We start from the raw sequence: 19,823 nt of genomic DNA, 5'->3' as shown, positions 1-19,823 counted from the left end.
TCAGCCCGGGTGAGCTCGAAGAGTCAAGGGGTGTAAAGAAGTAAGGGGGCGAGATTCACAGGCGAAGGAAGGTAAGAAGTAGTCACAAGTGAATGAAATGAGTGGAAGAGGGAGATGAGGGGAGTGAGAATGGATAGACAGCGGAGTATTATAGCAGTGTGACGTGGTGAGAAGGAAAGGTGAGGAAGACGAGGAAGGTGAGGAAGGTGAGGAAGGTGAGGACGGCCAAAGGAAGGCGAGATGGCGGCGTCGGTGGAAGTGAGTTGGTGGGACGCGCCGAGGTGGAGGATGTGCGGTTGACGTGTGAGAGGGCGCGCGGGGCCACCTCGTCACGTGCACTGGTCGGGCGCGCGCTGCTCAACCCATCGTGCCCATCGTGCTCGTTGTCATTGTCCCGAGTTCAAGTTGGCAGTCATAAAGTCGAACAGAGCAAGCATTCGAGGTGTCAACGGAGACTGTATGTCCAAGTCCGCCCCCTCGTCATCTTCGTGCCGTCAGGTTGGGTGGGTGCCGGTGTTGACGTCAGTGCCTAAGGCACGCTTATGACAGGGGGAGTCGGCTCAACTCGGTGATCCATTAGGCCCGCGTAATAGGCGTGTGAATCTGTTGTAGGCTCGCGTTCCAAAGCCTATTTGTTCAAATTGATCGAGCGTGCAGTGTGCCGCCGAATAGAGTGCCCCGTGTAATACGGCGGCGGGCTCGGCCTAACGAGGACGCGGTTGGCACGGCACGCACCAAACCGCAAGCGCGGCCTACCCAGCAAGCAAGCGTCCAACGCTGCTCACTCACTCCAGTGTGCGTCCTCGCGCGTCGTCTCCACAAGCCAACTGACTCCAACCCCTTCCTTCCCTCCCGTCTGTTTGTCGCTTCCCCTCCTTGGGTCCCAAAAAACATTCTCGACAACTCCCATTCACTTCATCTCGTCTCCCACTTCTTTTTGCACTCGCCAAGCATACACACGCACGCGCATAGGGGACAGACTGCAGCACTGTAGACTAGCAAACAAACACGCCGCGGCTCCCTCTCGCACCCCCCATCGCTCGACCTGTAGCTCCTGTACGACTACCGCCCTCTCATCACATCACCTTTTGCCGCGCACACAACCCCTGCCCATCTCTCTACACCATGGACGGGGACCTCATCGCGCTTGTCAACAAGCTCCAGGACACGTTCAACGCCATTGGCGGTGAGGCCGTCGATTTGCCCCAGATTGTTGTCGTCGGCTCCCAGTCGTCTGGCAAATCGTCGGTCCTCGAGACTATTGTCGGCCACGACTTTCTTCCCCGTGGCTCTGGCATCGTCACTCGCCGCCCGCTAGTGCTCCAGCTCATTCACACCCAGTCGTCGACGACGGGCACGACGGGTGCGTCTAATGCTGCGGCCGCGGGTCAGCTCTCGGCCGCGTCGAGCAGCAACTCTGTTCGCCGCTCCCCGCGTGTTGACACTCTAGACCACGACGGATACCTCCCCGACCTGTCTGCCGGCCATGGCGGCCCATACAGGCCTGCGGGCAGGTCCATGGGCGGTGCTACTGGCATCGACTATGCCGAGTTCCTCCACATCAACCGCCGCTTCACCGACTTTGACGAGGTCCGCAAGGAGATTGAGGCTGAGACTTTCCGTGTCGCCGGTCAAAACAAGGTAGGCTCTACGGCCGACATGGGCTGCCTTTCATGTACTAACATGATCACCAGGGTGTCTCCAAGCTGCCCATCAACCTCAAGATCTACGGACCTGGTGTCTTGAACCTCACGCTTGTCGACCTGCCTGGTCTGACCAAGGTTCCTGTCGGAGACCAGCCCACGGATATCGAGCGGCAAATTAAGAACCTCGTGCTCGACTACATCACCAAGCCCAACGCGTAAGCCACCTTTAGCTTCTTAGCGGCGCGTGGCCTCGTGCTGACGCCATGCAGCGTTATCCTTGCCGTGTCACCCGCCAACGTTGACCTGGCCAACTCGGACGCGCTCAAGCTTGCGCGTACTGTTGACCCCAGGGGTCTCCGCACGCTCGGTGTCCTCACCAAGCTCGACCTCATGGACGCTGGCACCAACGCGTTGGATGTGCTCACTGGTCGCACCTACCCGCTCAAGCTCGGCTTCATTGGTGTGGTGAACCGCTCCCAGCAGGACATCAACCTCGACTTGCCGCTCGACGATGCGCGTCGCAAGGAGGAAGAGTTCTTCCAGAACCATGCGGTTTACCGGAACATCTCGCATCGCTGCGGCACAAAGTACCTCGCCAAAACGCTCAACTCTGTAAGCCGTGTCCCTGCAGCAGCATCCGTGTCGGTGCACTGACCGTTCGTTTCAGGTTCTCATGAACCATATCCGCGAGAAGCTGCCCGACATGAAGGCGCGCCTCAACACGCTCATGGGCCAGACTCAGCAGGAGCTTAACGCGTTTGGTGACGCCACGTTCCTTGGAGAGCAGCACAGGGTATGTGTAGAACGGCATGTTTGAGGTCTTTGTTGACGCGTTTGCAGGGCTCGTTGATCCTCAAGTTGATGACCGAGTTTGCCCGCGACTTTGTGGCGTCGATCGAGGGTACATCGCTCGACATCTCCACCAAGGAGCTGTGCGGTGGCGCCCGTATTTACTACATCTTCAACGACGTTTTCGGTCACGCGCTCCAGTCGGTCGACCCCACCGAGAACCTGACGCTTGCCGACATTCGCACCGCGATTCGCAACTCGACGGGTCCTCGTCCTTCGATGTTTGTGCCCGAGGTGGCGTTTGACCTGCTTGTCAAGCCTCAGATCAAGCTCCTCGAGCCGCCTAGTCTGCGTTGTGTTGAGCTCGTTTACGAGGAGCTCATGAAGATCTGCCACAACTGCACGTCTCCCGAGCTCCAGCGCTTCCCCCGCCTCCACACCCAGCTCGTCGAGGTCATATCTGAGCTGCTCCGCGAGCGCTTAGGCCCCACGTCCGACTACGTGTCGAGCCTCATCGCCATCCAGGCCGCCTACATCAACACGAACCACCCCGACTTCCAGGCGGGATCTGCGGCTATTGCCCAGGGTGGTGCGCAGCCTCTGCCACCTCAGAAGGTGCCCTCGCTCGCTGGCTCTGTGGAGGACGACGAGTCGTCGTCTGAGGACTCTGGATCTGTGGCGCCCAACGGCACTCTGAACCACCGGTCATCAACAACGTCTGTCCCTGAGACGCGTGTTGGCAAGCTTCTCGCCGAGCCCAAGACAAAACACCACCGCGCTGTGTCGACCGGCGCCAGCGCGGCCACTTCACCCCAGCCCCAGGTTATCCCAGGAGCACCGACGACTCACCAGGGGTCGCCCAACAACGCCAAGGAGACGTTCCTCAACTACTTCTTTGGTGGTCCCAACGGTGGCATGCCAGTTCAGTCGAACTCGGCACCAGGCTCGAGCCACGGTCACCGGGCGCTCGACGCCCGTCCTTCCCCACAGGGCTACGCTCCTCGGGATATTCTTCCCGACCTTGGATCGGGCCGACGAAACGGCGGAGGCCCCAGCGGGTTGGACGCTGGCACTGCTGCGTACGACATGAAGTCGCTTGGCAAGCACCTCGAGACGGAGCAGCTTGTCAACCTGACGCCGAGAGAATCGATGGAGGCGAACCTCATCCGCTCCCTCATCGCCAGCTACTTTGGCATTGTGCGCCAGACGATCCAGGACCTGATTCCCAAGGCCATCATGCACCTTTTGGTGAGTGCGATTGCCTCTTCCTTCGACCTAGCTAACCCCTCTCGCAGGTCAACTTCTCTCGTGACGCGGTGCAGCAGCGACTGGTGACGTCGCTGTACAAGCCCGACCTGTTTGCCGAGTTGTTGCACGAGGACGAGGCGCTTGTTACTGAGCGGACGCGTGTCAAGGCGCTGCTGGACGCATACAAGGAGGCGTTCCGTGTCTTGTCCGAGGTGTCGCTCAAGAGCTCGTAAACACACACGTGCTCCATGGGATATGGAGCATCTAGTCATTCATGCATGCCTGTAGATTGTGCGATGAGAGGGTGCCGGCATTATCATGGCGCTAGACAGTGCGCTATCGCAAGCGGTGGGTGCGAGGGGTGTGTGCGGTGGCCAGAGGTGCTGTGATGGGCGGAATGGGCTGAGGACTCGGAATGGTCTGGATCCGCAGTCAGAGACTTGCGTGCCTGGTTGGTGGCACGCGGGCAGCTAGCGGCCAGCCAGGCAGTCATCCGAGATCCGGTGAGTGCCCAACGACAACCGACTGGAGGCTGGTCAGTCGCCGTGCCGTCGCTCGCATCGTCTCGCCCAAACACATATGGCGCGACACGACGACGACGACAGCTGACTCCTCTCCCTCGACCTCTCCACAAGGCCGACACACCGAGCAGCCCAAACAACAGCGGCACGCCGCCATGGTCCTCTTCAAGGCGCCGCGCCTAACGCGGCAGTACTGCGCCGTCCTCCTGCTCGCCGTCCTGCTGCTAGCGTTCGCGAGCTCTCGCCACGGCCCGGCACAGGGCACGCGGGGCGCGCTGCGCGTCGTCGCGGACCGCGTAGCGCGCCTGTCCACCCGGCCGTGGTCGCGCGTCGGCGCGGGCGACACGGCCGAGGAGGCGCACCGCCGCGCGTGGGAGCTGGCGCGGGCAACGCAGTATGCTGGCACAGGCGCGCGCGTGCAGCGCTTCCTCGAGAAGGCGCTCCGCGGCGAGCCGTTCACGGTCGCTGCGATCGGGGGCTCTGGTGCGTTTTGTGGGGCGACGGAGTGGGGGGCTCGCTAACGCTCGCACAGTGTCAAAGGGCCGTGGGCTCACGCCGCCGAAGAACGCGCAGCCCGAGGCTGAGGGCGAGATACACGGCGCGACGACGCTCTACTCGCGCGAAAACCTCCACTTCCTCGTGTTCGACTGGCTCAATGCGACGTTCCCCCACCGCGACAACCGGTTCGTCAACGGCGCCCAGGGCGGCGTCGGGGCCGGGTACTTTGCGTGGTGCTTTAGTATGTGCCGGGCGTGGGTGCGGCTGACCGTCGCAGAGGAGCACATCCCCACCGACGTCGACCTGGTGCTCGTCGAGCTCGGCATCAACGACCTCAACCACCTGCGCGTGATTGGCAAGTACGAGCTCTTAGTCCGCAGCGTGCTCGAGCTCGACTCGGCCCCGGCCATCATCAACATCGAGTACGTGGCGGGCTTGGCGGCGCTGATCCCAGAACCTTCACGACCCTCTTTCACGAGCTCATCTCGTCGTCGGCGCTGCACAACGACGTGCTGGCATACTACGACATCCCGTCCCTGTCCATCCGCGACGTCCTCCTCCCGCGCCTCATGGCCGACCCCGACGTGCAGATGCCCCGCTGGTTCCGCACCGGCGGCGACGTGTCGCTCGGGGACGACAAGGTGCGCGAGTGGGGCGGTGTGCCGGTCGACCTGATGCATGTGAGTGGCTTGGCGCGGCGGCTTGGCTGACCGACCGTAGATCTCCGCCAAGGGACACGGACTCGCGGCGGGCCTGATTATAAACTACCTCTCGACGCAGCTGGGCCTCGTGGCGCCGTCGACGGCCAAAGGCATCTTTGGCCGGTTCAGCGCCGCGCGCCTGCGCAAGACGCTCGAGCACGTGTACGACATCCCCGACACCTGGCTCACGCAGTCGTTTGACCCGAAGGACCTCCCCGAGCGGCGCGCGCCAGTGTGCCGGTCGATGAACTCGGCCAAGCTGCACAACCGCGTGTCGGGGACCGACGACGCGCCACAAGCCGACCAGGTGCGCGGGCTGGTCCTCCACCCGTCGTCGCATGGCTGGGAGCCGTGGGCGTGGGCCGAGAAGCACTACCTCGTGGCGAGCAAGGCCGGCGCGTTGGCCGTCTTCGACTTTGTCATTGCCCAGCCGCTTCCAGCGAACCACGACGACGACGACGAGGAGATCGAGGACCCGCTAGACGTGTACTCTGCGTTCGAGACGGGCCAGCGCACCGAGCGGCGCACGACGGAGCGGCGCGACGTCGTGCCGCGCCAGCGCCTCAAGGCGCAGCTCACTGCTGGGCGGCTGCCGCGCACGCGTCGCTCGTCGACGTTCCGCAAGCACGCTCACGACGGGGGCACGGTCGCGATCGGGTTCCAGCGCAGCGCAAACTACGGCCTCGGGTCGGTGCACTGCTGGGTCGACGACGACCGCGCGCGCGGCCGCCGCCTCGACGGCTGGTGGGAGATCAAGGAGCGCAACATGGGCATCGTGACCGAGGTCGCGACGGGACTCGAGCCCGGCCCCCACCGGCTCCAGTGCGAGCTGCTGGCTGACACGCTTGACCCGCTCAAGCGGCACGAGTTTCGGCTGTTTGCCATCGTGCATAACTAGGACTAGGACATTGGGATCTGGCGCGCATCATTGTACAGCACATCATAGACTCGCATGCAGTAGTGTACAGTTGCTAGTGCGTGCTCCAGCCCTCGGCGACGCGCACGCCGACGAGGCGCACGACCTCGCCCGCGCGCCGCACCGTGTCGCCGAGGCGGGGCACGTCCTTGTCGGCGCGCGCCCAGGCGCCAGTGTCGGGCACGCCGCCGCCCAGCTCCTCGACCATGGCGGTGAGCGCCGCGGCGCCGCGCTTGACGGCCCGCAGGCCAACCGCGTCGGCGTGCACGCTGGCAATGTGCGCATAGTGCAGGGCACGGGCGGCGCTCTGCGCGTCTGGCGGGCTCTCGTCCTCGTCGCCCAGCGCCAGCGCGGCATGCGCCCGCGCACGCACGTACGCGCCGCGCGCGACCGCCTCGTCGTCCCCGCTAGCCACGAGCGCGTCCCACACACCAGCCACCTCGGCGTCCGCCTTGCCCGCCATGCCGGGGCTCTCCATCGCCAGCAGCACCTCGCCGAGAGTCACCGTGCCGGCGCGGTAGAGCGGCCACAGGCCGAGCCCCGAGGCGAGGTGCAGCGCGGACAGGACACGCGGGAGCGCGACGTGCGGCGGGACGTTGGAGTCGAGCATCTTGCGCGCCTGCCGCAGCGCGTCGGTGACCTCGCCGTGCGCAAAGACGACGCCGCGGGTCGGTGGCTCGGCGCGCGCCGCAGCATCAAAGTGCGAGCGGAGGGGCCCGCCGGGACCGAGCCGCGCGGCGGACGTCGGAGGAGGCCGCAGCCCGTCAATAATGGCCTGCGCATCCACGTCCTGCCGCAGCCGCGCCTCGCGTTCCAGAATCGCCCACACCGTGCGCGCCCAGACATGGTACTCTGGTAGTGCGAGGCCCTGCACTGTTGCCAGGTCGAGCAGGCTCGCGAGGGCCTCGTCAAATTGCCCCTTCAGCGCGGCCTGTCGTCAGCAGGTGGAGCAGGGATTGTCACCTACCCTCTCAGCGCGCGCGTAGATGACGGCCATGCGCGTCTCGTTCTCCAGGTCGGGCGACGCCAGCGCCATGGTCTCATGCAAGTCGGCGAGCGAGTCGGAGCCTGGGGAGTTAGGAAGAGGTGCTGCTGGCCAACTCACCAAGCAGAGACCACAGGCCTGCCTGAGCAAAGTGCCACGCCGGCGTGTTGAGCTGTCCGCTCGCCGCGCTGCGCTGCGGCTGCGGCTGCTCGTTCTTCTCCGAGTTCGGCGGCGCGGCCGACGCGTTGTGCTGCCCCAGCGCGACGTACACCCGCCTAAACACTACGGGTATTGGCTCGCCGAGGTCCACAGCCGCCTTGATCGACCACAGCTCGTCCATCGGCGACGGCGCCTTCTTCAGCCGGCGTGGGGGCAGCGCATCGCGCTGCACCTTGGGCACCTCGAGCCCTGGCCATGCTGCCCCATCGCTCTCCGTCGTGAGGCGGTATAGCAGGCTAACGCACTCCTGGAGGCAGGCGTTGTCGCTCTCCTTGCGCGCCAGCCGGATTGCGTCGCGCAGTGCCAGTGCCGCCGAGTCCAGCCCGCCGGTCGCGTAGTGGAACGATGCGAGGTTGAGCAGCGCGTACTGGTGCATTGCGTTCCTTGACGTCGGCATCAGGTAGTCGTAGAACCGCATGAGCGAGGTCAGGGCGAGCGAGTAGTCGCCCGACGCCATAGCGGCTTGGTGGCTACATGTCAGCGGAGCCGCGCACGCCTACTCACTCGGTGACGGAGGACAGTGCCGGGCTCGACTTGGGCTCGCTCGTTGCCGCTGAACGCAGTAGTGACCAGGCAAGTGGTACGTGTGACCCCTCGCCGAGCTTGATCCCACACCATTCGGCAACTTGCGCCGAGAGCACGGCCGTCTCGTCAAACGACATGCGTCTGAGGGACACGAGCATGCTGCGGAAGAAGAGGCCGAGGGGCGACCGCCGCTCTAGCGGCTCGACTCCTTCTAATGTCTCCTCGTTGTCCTCGCTTATCCTGTTGCGAATCTCGCGCTCGATAGCTGCGTGTGAGCAAAGGCCTGGCAACAGACTCACTGTCGATGAACGAGCAGCCATTGTTGATGTCTGCAAAGTTACTCGACTGGGCGTGAGCGCGACCTGGGCGGGAACACTCACAAACGCGCCTAGCCAGCTGTCATCGGCCTCGGCCTGCTCGTGTTCTGGTGAGACAGCCTGTCCACGGGCTCGCCGCTTGGCATTGGCACGAGCGATGGTCGCAGCCTCGCGGGAGATGAGCGCGTCCGTCGATGCCCGGAGCGAGGCGTACGTTCCGGGCGCCGGGTTGACCTGCTGCATGAGAACCGTCCTCCCAGACACAGACTCGACCCACCTCGAAGGCCTCCTGCGCGATCACGTCGAGAATCGCGGCGACAAAGGACATGGAGTAGAGGTTGAGGATGACGCCGTGGTCGTTGGCCGGCGTCGCGCGGATCAGGAGCCATGCCAGCGCGAGATGCAGCGAGACCGACGGGTCGGGCACCTTGCCCATCGGCGCTGGGCGCGAGATGGGCAGGTGTACCGACCTCTGGTTTGGAGACGCCATGGTGGTGAGAGTGGTTGGGTCAAGAGGATCGTTGAGTGGCCGAAATGTCAACAACAAACCCCTCCGTTGTGGGTGCGGGCGCTGCGGCGGCCGGCCGTCCGATCGATCCACCCTCGGCCAGATGACGTTGACGACTACTCCAACTTCTTTACATTCTTCATCCACCGTCCACTGCTTCGCGACCGGGGCATGCTCCATTCCGTTGCGCGCGCAGCAAGACGACCCGCAACAGCAATGGTACACCGGTCGCCTCCGACACCTGCTGCGGCGCCGCGGGACCCGCGGCTGCCGACACCGCCGCCGCGCTCGGCCACGCCCGTGTCGCCATGCCCCTCCCCGCCGCCCAACGTCCGCCGCGCCGACAAGGGCAAGCAACGCGCCGACCCCGGACCGGCACGCCCACTCGTCCCCCGTGAAGCGGACACGGCGCTGTCGTCGCTGCTGAGCGAGGCGCTCGGGTCGTCGCTCGACCTCCCGTCGCCGGCTTCCTCCCCGAGTAAGGGCGACATCTCGTCGCCCGACCTCGGCCGTCACTCCACGTCGTCGCATGCCAGCCCGTCGCTCGACCCCATCTCCCCACCACCAAGGGCACATACAGCCCCCCACCCGCCGCAGCACTTGCGCCCGGCGCTGCGGCCGCGCCTGGTATCCCAGCTCACGCGAGCGACGCTGCCGACGGCGAGCTTGACATACGCTAGTGCTGAAGACACTCGGCCGAGACACCAGCAGCGCTCGGTCAGCTATCATGTGGGCCAGAGCAGTTCGAATCGCCCCCAACGGTCGGTGTCGTTCACAGCGGCGACCGGGACGTTTACTGCTGGCGCGTTGTCCTCGTCACCGACGGCCGGGCCTTCCAACAGGGACTTGATAAACGCCAGCATCGAGCACGCGTTCCCCGACCTTGATCCGACGACAGGGTTACCACTAGACCGGTCACCGCAGCGGCGGAGAAGAAGCAGCGCCGTGTCGGATGCCTCTTTGCCCAGCCTGCATATCCAGCGCACGATCACGGACCTAGACCGTCGGCAGCCGCAGTCGCCGTCGTCACCGACGTATGAGCGGCCTGCCCCGTCGTTCCCGCTCATGGGCGGACTCGCGCTGCCCAAGTTGCCGCCATTATTAAGAGGCTCACGGTCGTCGGCGGAGATTGCCGACAGGAAGCGCGCGCTGAGCAGCACTGCGTCGACGAGCATCGACTGGACGTCGTGGACGCCCGGGTGGTGGAACAAGAGCACCAAGGACCAGGTGGACCCAATGCTCAGCGAGGAGGACAGGGCGGCGACCGTCGCCGAGGAGAAGAAGAAGCACCAGCTCAAGTACAAGACGCCAAAGGATCCCCTCATCTTCTGTCATGGCCTGCTTGGCTTCGACTACCTCGGACCGGCTGGCTTCACTCCGCTCCAGATCTCGCACTGGCGAGGCATTCGGGAGGTGCTCGAGGCCAACGGCGTCGAGGTGCTCATCTGCCGCGTGCCCGCCACGTCGTCGATTGCGGAGCGTGCAGCGACCCTCAACGACCTCATCGCGGAGAAGTACACCGGACGGACGGTCAACCTCATCGGCCACAGCATGGTGAGTGGTCGCGTCATTCAGCAGCTAACCGCCAGGGTGGCCTCGACTGCAGGTACCTCATCTCGATGATCAACCCCCACCGGTTCAAGGTCGCGTCGCTCACGACCATCTCGACGCCACACCGCGGCTCGCCGTTCGCCGACTATGTCATCGACGATGTCATTGGGCGCGAGCGGCTCCCGCAGTTGATTGGGATGATGGACTCGCTCTCGATCCCCAACCAGGGCGACGGTACCGCGTTCGCGGCGCTGCGCACGAGCGCCATGAAGGAGTTCAACACGCAGGTGGTCGACGACCCCAACGTCATGTACTACTCGTGGGGCGCGAGCTTTGAGCCGGGCCTGTTTGACACGTTCCGCTGGCCGCACAGCGTAATCATGGCAAAGGAGGGGCCAAACGACGGCATGGTGTCGGTCCACTCTGCGCGGTGGGGCGAGTACCGCGGCACGCTCAACGGCGTCAACCATCTCGACCTGTAGGTGTGCATCATTTCGTGAAGACTAACCTGCCAGGGTCGGTTGGGTCAACCAGGTGCGCTACATCCTGTCCGACTGGACGGGCAACCCAATCACTTTCAAGCCCGCGACGTTCTACCTGGAGATTGTGAGTGGCGCCGCGGGGCGAGCTGACGCCCAGTCTGATTTCCTGGCCGACCAGGGCTTCTAGAGGGCTTCTAGATGTGTGCATGTGTTTTTCGTACCTGTCCGTCATATGCATGTTTGGAGACATAGAGCAGACTGGGGCAGCCGTAGACGGTCTGTCACCAATACTCATGGCTGTACGGAGCCCCACCGCGTCATGGTCGTAAAGATTGATCGGCTATGAGCACGGCTGCAGCGAGCAGCGCGACGACGACTAACGCCTTGCCCATCTCCTCGACACCTCCACGTTCATCATCACCAGCTCGACGGCGACATGGAGCCCCCGTTGTGCCTGCAGCGGCGGTTCGTCTCGCCAGCCCTCGCCGAGGTCTTCAAGCTGCGGCCGGCGCGGACGCCCGGCGCCGACGACGCGTGGGCCGCAATCTTCGCCGACGCGCTCGAGGGGGCACTGCAGGGGCCGCGGGGAGCCGAGGAGGTGTGTTATCCCCCGTTTGTGTACTGACACCAGGCTGCGCTCGAGGCCGAGTTCCACGCGCTGCTGCCCGGCCCGCCGGCGCAAGTGACGGCTGCGGACCGCCGGTTCCGCGCGCGCGTGCTGTACGCTGCGTTTGGTGGCGCGCGCGGCGGGCTGGAGCGCGCCGAGGCGATGGTGCGGGCGCGGGTGCACGTCGCAGAGGAACACGTCGATAGGTACGCGTCGTTTGAAGCTGGGAGGGGCGCTGACTGCAGCGCGCGTGCGGGGATCGGCGGGGGCGTCAAGCGGAGGGAGGAGGAGGGAGGCGGCGGGGGGAAGAGGGCGAGGGGTGACGCGGAGGAGAGTAGGGCGGAGAAGAGGAAGAGGAAGGAGGAGAGGGAGGTGAGGAGGGAGGAGAGAAGGAAGGAGAAGGAGGGGAGGAAGAGGGCCAGGGAGGAGGAGAAGGGGGAGCGCAAGCGGGTCAAGGCTGCCCGCAGGGAGGGCACCAAGGACGACAAGAGCAAGAAGGCCAAGGTCGAGCCCGAGTCCCAGTCCGAGCCCGAGTCCGAGCCCGAGCCCGCTCCCAAGAGACAGAGTAAGAGGCTCAAGCCCGCACGCCCAGCCGACGCCGACGGCGCGCCGGCCCCCAAGCGCAAGCGCGAGTCCCCGTCCGACGCGGCCTTCGAGCCCGACGCCACCCCCGCCCCGACGCGCGCCCCGTCCCTCCCCCTCGCGATCGAAAAGCGCCGCGCGCCCGTGAGGCACCTGTTCAAGCCGATCAGCGACGACGTGCTCGTCAAGCTGGGGCTGATGGCGGCCGTGCCGAGGCCCAAGCCCAAGCGCAAGCCCACAGCGAAGCAGGCGAAGGCGGCTGACCTCAAGGCCGAGGCCGCGTCGCCTCCGCCAGCACCACCCGCGGCGGCACGCAGACCCAGCCCACCCCCACCAGGCAGCGGCATCCGCGCGTCCACCTTCACCGCGGTGCTCCGCCTCGTCGCCGACCTGCGGCGCGCGGCGGCGCCCCCACGGCCGGCGCGCCACGAACCCCGCGGCCGCCCGCCCGTCTGGGCGCAGGTGAGTCGCCGCCCACGCCGCGCTGACGCCAGACGCGGCAGGAGCTCTGCGAAGCACTCCCATACTACCGCGCGTTCCAGTCGGGCATGTACATGTCCAAGCACGTCGCGTACGGGTACCTCCTCGACGGGTTCCCGGCCCCGCGTGACGTGTGGGCCGCGGGCGGGCGGGTGATCATCTCCCACGGGTGGGTGCGGCGCCGGCACAGCTGACGCCAGCGGCGGCCAGTCGACGCGCACGCTCGACACGCGGGGCCAGCCCGTGTCCTGCCTCCTCGCAGATCACAGCGCGAAATCCGACCGCATCGGCACGCTCCTGGCCGCGGCGGAGCGCCGCGCGCCTGTCGTGCTCCTCGCAGGCGCGGAGTACGCCCTCCTCCCCTTCCGCCTCGGGTGCACGTACGCCGTGCTGGGATGGTGCGTGCGTGCGGGGGCGAGCTGACGCAAGGTACTGGGTCTCGGCTGCGTGGTTCGAGGCCGCGCCGCCCGACCCCGGCGCAGCGGGGAGTCCGGCCTTCTTCCGCCGCCTCAAAGTCCGCTTCGACTGGGTCGAGTCGCAGGGCGCGCCGTGGTGGGATGGGGGTGGGGCGGGGGTGCGTGCCGACGCTGTCTCAGGCGGCGCGAAGCCAGATATAGGCTCGTTGATGGCCCCCGTGCCGCCCGCCGCTACCACACCCCCCAGCCGCGGCACGAGCGTGTTCGCCGCGCCGCCCGCCACACCGCCCAGCCCCGACACCAGTGCCCTCTCTACCGCGCCGCCCACCGCACCCACGTCCCCGGCACCCCCCAAGCACCGCCCCAACCCCCTCCCCACGCCGCCCGATTCCCTCGCCGAGCTGGACCCCCCACCCAGCAAACAGCTCGTCCAGCTCCAACTCTGGGGCGGGCGCAGCGTCAGCAACCACTACGTCGACCTCGAGCGGCCGAACAGCGGGGCGTACGCCTCCCCTCTGCCAGGCTCGTACCGCCCCGGTACGAGCACCCTTGCGAACGCGCACACCGTGCGGCCTACCGGCGCCGACACAGAGTACGCTCGGCCTCCTACCCCCGCTGACACCAGGCTCTTCCCCGGCGCCACATGCCCCACGTGCCACGCCCACAGCCCGCGCCTCTACGCCGAGGGCTGGATCTGCGTGCAGCCGTCATGCGCCCAGTTCTGGATGCTGGCGACCCCGCGCGGCCTCTTCCCCGTCCCGCTCGGCATGGCGCTGACGTACGACCCGGCCTTTCTTGAGCCCGCAGAGACCCCGCCACATCGCAGAAGCGTGCCGTACAGCGTCGTCCCGCCCGCGCCAGGCGGCGCAGAGACGGGCGAGGCCGCCGACGACGGGCAGTCGGGCTCGCGGACGCTCTGGAAGGGTACGTGACACCAGCGCGCGCGCTGACACCAGGCTGGGTCTGCTCGGCGTGTGGGCGTGCAAACTGCCGGTACCGCTGGGAGCGGTGGGAGTGCCGCGCGTGCGGCAACCGCCTCGAGGACGCCGGGGCGATCGTGCCCGCCCCCGGACTGCCGCCGCGCGTCGACATCCTCGGCGAGGACGACGACTGCACCGAGGGCGTGCTCATGAGCGTGCGCCGGCTGGCCAGTCCGCCCGCGACCGTCGTGGCGTATGTGCTACCGAGAGCGTGAGTCGCCCGCCAGCGCAGCGCTGACCCCAGCGGCACCGTGTACCACATCCTGCACGACAACTCACACCCCGCCGACGCAATCTGGGAGGCGTACCAGCGCGCGGCGGTCGACGCCCCCGGCTCGCCACTGTTTGAACGCCGCGAGCTCAAGTCGAACACGGTCAAGGGCGGGCTGCTGTCCCAGCAGTTTGCCATCAACTCGGGCGCGAGCTACAAGTACATTGTTGAGACGCTCAGCTACACATTTGCCGAGTCGCCGCCGAGCGTCATGGACGCGCTGCAGCTGTGAGTTTGATGTCAGATTGCCACGCTAACGCCGAGAATACGGGAACGCGTCGCGAGCGTCCTGGGAGAGCGCGTAGAGTTTAACGAGATCCTCAGCGTCATGTATCGTGAGGGCCAGAAGATGAACTGGCACGACGATAGCGAGCCCGGCCTCGGGCCCGTCGTCGCCGCACTGTCATTGGGATCACCCGCCACCATGTCGTTCCGCCGCAAGACCAAGACTCGGCGAAACAAACCCGCGGCGGCCGCCAGTTCCAAGGAACAGACGAGGCGCCCGCAGGCTGTCCTCAACTTCGCACTGTCTCACGGGGTATGCTGGACCTGTCTCGGCTTTAGAGTTGGCGTTACTGACCACGCTGTGAACAGGACGTGGTCATCATGGCTGGTCGTGCGATACAACACATGTACGACCACAAGGTTGTACCTCTGGGGCTACGCGTGGCGGCAACGGCGCGTGTCATCCAGGGCCAAGTAGTAACCGCGAGCAGAGCACAGACTGGGGTATGATCACCAAAGCAAGGATCGGTCGGATCGTCACGAGGCTGCCAAGCCGCGCGGCGAGTGAGAGTGGCGAGGTGGGCAAGACATTGGGTCGTCAGCGGCGGCGGCGGCATGCACAACTGTGTGAAGCGAACACCCAGAACAGCAGTGAGCAAGAGCATGCAAGAGGTGCCCGTGGCCATGACGTCGTGAGTCTGCCTGGTGGGTGGTGGTTGTGGGCGGTGGTGGGTGGCCTTGGTGAGGATGCCACTCTGCCGGTGGGCCAGCGAGCGGGAAGGCTAAGGGTCATGCGCGAGGAGAAGAAATTTCTGCTCTGGGATACTGCCCGCGGTCACTGTGCAGCGGGGGAGAGCAGAAACGGGGGCGGAACATGCAAGATCCAGGCACGTGAACCAAGAGGTGTAAAAGGAGAGGAAGGGAAGGAGGAGGGAGGGAGGGGGGAGAGGGAGGCCGGCAGTGGGACACGGCACTTGGCCCCCGGGTGTCTAGGCGACGACTTTGGCAGAGACACTACTGGCGGCAGAGGACGACGACGACGCGACGACGAAAGCCACGCCGCGCCACGCCACGCCACGCTACGCGGCCTGCGCGCTTGGCCTCGCGCCTGCCGGCCTGTCAGCTGCCAGGGACAGCGCACCGGGGGTCGGGCCAGGGGCCATATGACTTGGTGCAGGTAGTCGCCTTCTCTCTGCTTCTGCTGCTGCTGGCTGCTGGCTGCTGCTGCTATTAGGGACCGACCGCTGACGGCGGCACGGCGACAGAGGGTCGAGTAAAACCGTAGGGGAGGACAGGGAGCCGCCGTCGCCGTGCCGCCGCGCCGCCGCCGCCGCCACTGCAAACTGGGGGCATGCGCGTCCATCCTGTAAAGCCTATTACGACGAGTCGAGCGCGCGCCGCGCGCGAGGAGTGACCGAGGTGCTGCTTGCTGTTCTGCACTGCCAGCAGTCAGTCATCCACTCCTCGTCAAGGTTGAGGCCTCGAGTCGGTAGGCAGTACCCACCGAGTGGACCCAGGACCGGCCGCGGTCATGCGCTGGCCGTTCCGTCTGCTGCCTGTCCTGCCCTCGGTCGTCGCGGCTCTGCGCCATTCCGCCGCCAATGTGTGCGTTTGTTCCTTTGATGCATCCAATCCATTTGCTCGCTCCAGTCTCTTTTGCAGCCTAGCATTACCGTACTCTGCCTGCTGCAGATCTCCGCCAGCCAGCCGCGAGTATTAGGAGCAGTAGTAATAGTAAAAGACGACGACGACGACTCCGACTCGAGCGACGACGCCGACGCACCACCCCCTCGCTCGCTCGACTGTGGGCAGTAACTGGGACTAAGCCGACGGCTTGACGCGCGCGCGCCTGGTCCATAACCCCTTTTGCCCTCCTTGTACGACACGCACCCCACCCAACCCACCCACCTTCCCTCCCGTGCGCGTACTGGAAGCAAACAACCTACACCCACCCCCACGCCGCCTCACTCGCATCCACTACTATCCCACAACAATCTACTACCCACACCCACACTCTCCACTTTTTGCATTGCATCCTCGTGCATCCACCCTCCCCTCACGTCGACACACCTCCACACCAGTCACCCACGCCCTCCGACGCCGCCGACGCCGCCGACGACAAGGACGACGACGCCGACCGACGCCACCGCCCGTCCCTCCTCGACTCTTTGTCCCCATCACTCGTGCCCCCCCACGCCCTTCCCCCTTGCTTCCCCCCTGCCCCCCCGCCATCTCATCACTCGGGCCCGTCGTCGCGCACAAGCACAAACGCGAGTCGCTGCATCAACGCACGCACGCACGCACCCACACGCGCGCGCGCAACTCGTCCCCTCCAACCGCCTCCCCATCGCTCATCCCCCCCCCGCGCCGTCGCCGCCCGCCCGCAACCACTCGCACTCACCTCGTTCGTCACACCTCCCTCCCTCCATCCAACTCGTGTTGCCTCATCCCACGACGGCCCGTCTCGTCGACGACGCGACCGCCAGTCCCCAACCCATCCGACGCACAACCCACAACACCCTTTGTACCTTGCACCCCAACAAAACGCTACTAGCAGTGGATTCCTTGCCGTGAATCCATCCTCCCCCCTTCCCCTCCCCCCCTCCATCCATCTTGACGCGAGCCATGGACGTCGACTCGCCGCGGCCAGGGTCGCCGCCGACGCCGACTCTGCAACAACCCACATCGCAATATCGCCCAGTGTCGCCACTCCCAGCCAGAGCGCGCTCTCCCTCTCGAACTCCATCCACCGCGTCGTCGTCGCAGGGTACCCTCCCCGCGCGTAACGGCACGTCGGACACGGTCGACGCAAACAGCCAAAACAAACACAGCCCGACTCCCAACGGCAACGGGACGCTTGCTCCACCACCAGCAACAGCCACCCCCGCGCCCGCTGCTTCAGAAGACATTGAGATCATGCAAGACGGCGAGCAGGAACAGGAACCGGAGCATGAGCAGGAGCACGACGGCACCAGCAGCAGCAGTGGAGCCAGCATTGGACCCGCCAGCGCAGCCAGCGGAAGAGGTGCGCCCGCCGCCGAGGTGCACGTCGCTGGGCCAGACGACGCGCCAGAGGACATGGACCGCTTCTTGCGCCGTGTGGAGATGGAAAAGGTGAGTGGGGGTCACACGCGACGCGGGGGGCGGCGGTCGGGTGGCGCCAGTCGACGCGTAGACGCGTGTTCCCGCCGACGCCGCCGGCGCCGACTATTCATTGCAAAGCATCATTGCTGACGCCGCGTTAGAAAATCGCCCAGCTCCAGCAGCGCCTCGAACTCGCGTCGTTCAAGACCAACCATGGCTGGACTGACATGAGCATCGGAGAGATTGAGAATGTGAGTATGGGACTGCATATGGTAGCTGACGCCACAGCGCCTGCCATCACCCAGGGCGCCGAGCCGGCCGCAGCTCGTCATTCCCCGTGGCCACGGCCCGCAGTATGAGCCACCGTCACCGTCGCGACCATGGCAGCTTGCCGACGTCCTCTGGCAGTCATTACCGCAGCCCGGGGGCAACCACATGTCGCCGCCCCAACGCGACCGGTTCACACACCACGGCCCCACCCAGTCGCTACCTGGGGGCCTGCCAAGCCTCGCGTCGATTACGGGCATCGCGCCCCGCGGACCACAGCACCCCAACCCCCGCCGCCACCGCATGGATGACTATCTGTCTGGCCCGACTCTTTCTCCGATGCGGGGGCCAATGGGCAACGGAGGTCCTCCGCGTGCCGGAGGATCCCACGGCCACCAGGGAGGACATCGCCGCGCGTCAAGCAGCGTCAGCTCGCTCCAGTTCTTGGCCAAGGACCCGTACCCGGCGTCGCCGCTCCGGCCGAAGAAGGGCACCAAGAAGCGCTCGCAGTCGCACAGCAACCTCCGCGAGAGACCGTCGACGCAGGACGTGGACGCTGCCAAGGCGTTAACGTTTATGCTTGGATCGGGCCGCTCGCCAGTTGCGTCGACTGACCGTCCCCTCCCGCGTGGTGATGGGCCGCTCCTCCCACCCATCCAATCGGCCGCGAGCCTTCCGCCCCCCTTCTCGCCCGACATGCCGCCGCCCCGGCCGCGAGCTCAGAGCTTTGCTGTTCCAGAGTTTCCGCGCGACGCCCGAGGAGGCGACGGGCGCGACTATCGGGATCAGCGCGATTCGCGGCCCCTTGGTCCCCCGCCTCCATCGCTGCCACCACCGGCTGGGCTCCGCACACCATCGAGCCACACGCGCAACCGTGGCGCAAGTATGGACAGCAGCGCTGCGTTCCGCGGTGGCGGCGGTGGCTGGTGGGAAGCACGGCAGCCCGAGGCCGACTCGCGCAGCAACCGGCCTGTGGACCGCGAACGCGACCTGTCGTTCCACGCCCACTCGCGTACGCCGTCTGGTGCGCAGTCTCGTGGCCACTCGCGCAACAACTCGCGTGACATTGAGCGCATCACCGAGCCTGAGGAGATGGCCGGGCGGGGAGAGGAGGACAAGAACGCCGTCGAGCTCATGATGTTCCTGGCGCATTCGCCGAGCCCTGCGCGCAAGCGGCAGGCGTCGGATGGCCAGCTGTCGTTTGGGGGCACTGCGCGCGTGCTGTTCTCAGAGTCTGAGGGCGGAGGTGGGTCCAACGGGGCATCTCGAGGCCCGCCGCCCAACGGCCTGCCCCCACCGCCACTGAGCGCGCGTGCGCTGCGCGAAAGTTCTGGCGCGTAAAGTCGAACATCGCGTAAACTCGTAAACTCGACTCCCATCGCAACCATTCCTGATTCCCATCAACATGGCCAGGCACGCGGGCCTCGCCTATTCTACCATCATCTCAATCGCCACCTATTCTCCACCTCGACTCGGCCCTCTTCTACCACCTGCGACTCTTGTCGCCCCGATTGTACGGATTACGTGTACCCTTGTCGTCGACGACTCAGGGCCTTGCGTTGTAGCGACAGCGCTGGCTCTGGCGCGTCTGCCCACACAAGCCAGGGGCGGGCGCGGTCGGCGAGTCATTGTACGGCGTGTCATAGGCGTGTCATAGTACGGCGTGTCATAGTACAGGCATGTATCATTACGAAGCGGCGGGGGGTGGGGGGTGGGGGGTGGGGGGTGGAGACGAGGGGGGTGGTGGGGCGGGAGCGGCAGCCAGGCTAGTTGCGTTAGTAGTCCGTGGGACGGTGTCGGTCGGGGGGAGTCCGTGTCGGGGTGTCGTGAATGTCGAGAGTGTCGTGAGTGTCGAGAGCGGGATGTGGCGCGGGCAGTCAGGCGGGCGGGCGGTCGGAGGCGGCGACATGTCTGCAGGGCGCGGGCCGAGCGCGCGCGTCGTACAAGCGGCAGCGGCGGCGACTACGATGCCCACCGCCACACTGCGCACTACACACGCTGCATC

At 65.9% G+C, this 19,823-nt stretch overlaps 7 protein-coding genes across 7 annotated transcripts; 5 read left to right on the top strand and 2 right to left on the bottom strand.

Moving 5' to 3' along the window:
• Window positions 1-1,125: 1,125 nt before the first annotated feature.
• DNM1 (Dynamin-related GTPase protein) lies at window positions 1,126-3,916 on the top strand (the record flags this gene model as incomplete). The annotated part of the gene is made up of 7 exons (XM_069352784.1): window positions 1,126-1,363; window positions 1,451-1,641; window positions 1,695-1,861; window positions 1,916-2,258; window positions 2,314-2,439; window positions 2,487-3,683; window positions 3,731-3,916. The coding sequence occupies 7 exons, from the start codon at window positions 1,126-1,128 to the stop codon at window positions 3,914-3,916; spliced, it is 2,448 nt and encodes an 815-aa protein (XP_069210202.1).
• Window positions 3,917-4,359: 443 nt separating this feature from the next.
• Q8F55_004263 (uncharacterized protein) lies at window positions 4,360-6,301 on the top strand (the record flags this gene model as incomplete). The annotated part of the gene is made up of 5 exons (XM_069352783.1): window positions 4,360-4,687; window positions 4,737-4,943; window positions 4,980-5,124; window positions 5,157-5,382; window positions 5,423-6,301. The coding sequence occupies 5 exons, from the start codon at window positions 4,360-4,362 to the stop codon at window positions 6,299-6,301; spliced, it is 1,785 nt and encodes a 594-aa protein (XP_069210201.1).
• Window positions 6,302-6,374: 73 nt separating this feature from the next.
• Q8F55_004262 (uncharacterized protein) lies at window positions 6,375-7,980 on the bottom strand (the record flags this gene model as incomplete). Its single annotated transcript, XM_069352782.1, has 3 exons — window positions 6,375-7,250; window positions 7,287-7,387; window positions 7,425-7,980. The coding sequence occupies 3 exons, from the start codon at window positions 7,978-7,980 to the stop codon at window positions 6,375-6,377; spliced, it is 1,533 nt and encodes a 510-aa protein (XP_069210200.1).
• Window positions 7,981-8,023: 43 nt separating this feature from the next.
• Q8F55_004261 (uncharacterized protein) lies at window positions 8,024-8,855 on the bottom strand (the record flags this gene model as incomplete). Its single annotated transcript, XM_069352781.1, has 2 exons — window positions 8,024-8,599; window positions 8,643-8,855. The coding sequence occupies 2 exons, from the start codon at window positions 8,853-8,855 to the stop codon at window positions 8,024-8,026; spliced, it is 789 nt and encodes a 262-aa protein (XP_069210199.1).
• A 234-nt stretch (window positions 8,856-9,089) lies between these two features.
• Window positions 9,090-11,093, top strand: TGL2 (lipase 2; the record flags this gene model as incomplete). The annotated part of the gene is made up of 4 exons (XM_069352780.1): window positions 9,090-10,427; window positions 10,463-10,902; window positions 10,940-11,030; window positions 11,064-11,093. The coding sequence occupies 4 exons, from the start codon at window positions 9,090-9,092 to the stop codon at window positions 11,091-11,093; spliced, it is 1,899 nt and encodes a 632-aa protein (XP_069210198.1).
• A 249-nt stretch (window positions 11,094-11,342) lies between these two features.
• Window positions 11,343-14,977, top strand: Q8F55_004259 (uncharacterized protein; the record flags this gene model as incomplete). The annotated part of the gene is made up of 12 exons (XM_069352779.1): window positions 11,343-11,504; window positions 11,538-11,719; window positions 11,759-12,557; window positions 12,590-12,744; window positions 12,776-12,973; window positions 13,005-13,138; window positions 13,172-13,583; window positions 13,617-13,915; window positions 13,948-14,182; window positions 14,216-14,470; window positions 14,507-14,780; window positions 14,837-14,977. 12 exons carry the CDS (start codon window positions 11,343-11,345, stop codon window positions 14,975-14,977), a joined length of 3,246 nt encoding a protein of 1,081 aa, XP_069210197.1.
• Window positions 14,978-17,092: 2,115 nt separating this feature from the next.
• On the top strand, window positions 17,093-19,159 carry Q8F55_004258 (uncharacterized protein; the record flags this gene model as incomplete). The annotated part of the gene is made up of 3 exons (XM_069352778.1): window positions 17,093-17,581; window positions 17,713-17,802; window positions 17,840-19,159. 3 exons carry the CDS (start codon window positions 17,093-17,095, stop codon window positions 19,157-19,159), a joined length of 1,899 nt encoding a protein of 632 aa, XP_069210196.1.
• Window positions 19,160-19,823: the final 664 nt, after the last annotated feature.

Source organism: Vanrija albida (assembly GCF_041260175.1).
Source record: "Vanrija albida strain AlHP1 chromosome Unknown contig_3, whole genome shotgun sequence".
NCBI lineage: Eukaryota > Fungi > Basidiomycota > Tremellomycetes > Trichosporonales > Trichosporonaceae > Vanrija > Vanrija albida.
The sequence above is the reverse complement of the archived record's forward strand: the minus strand, read 5'-3'. Positions and strand labels throughout refer to the sequence as shown.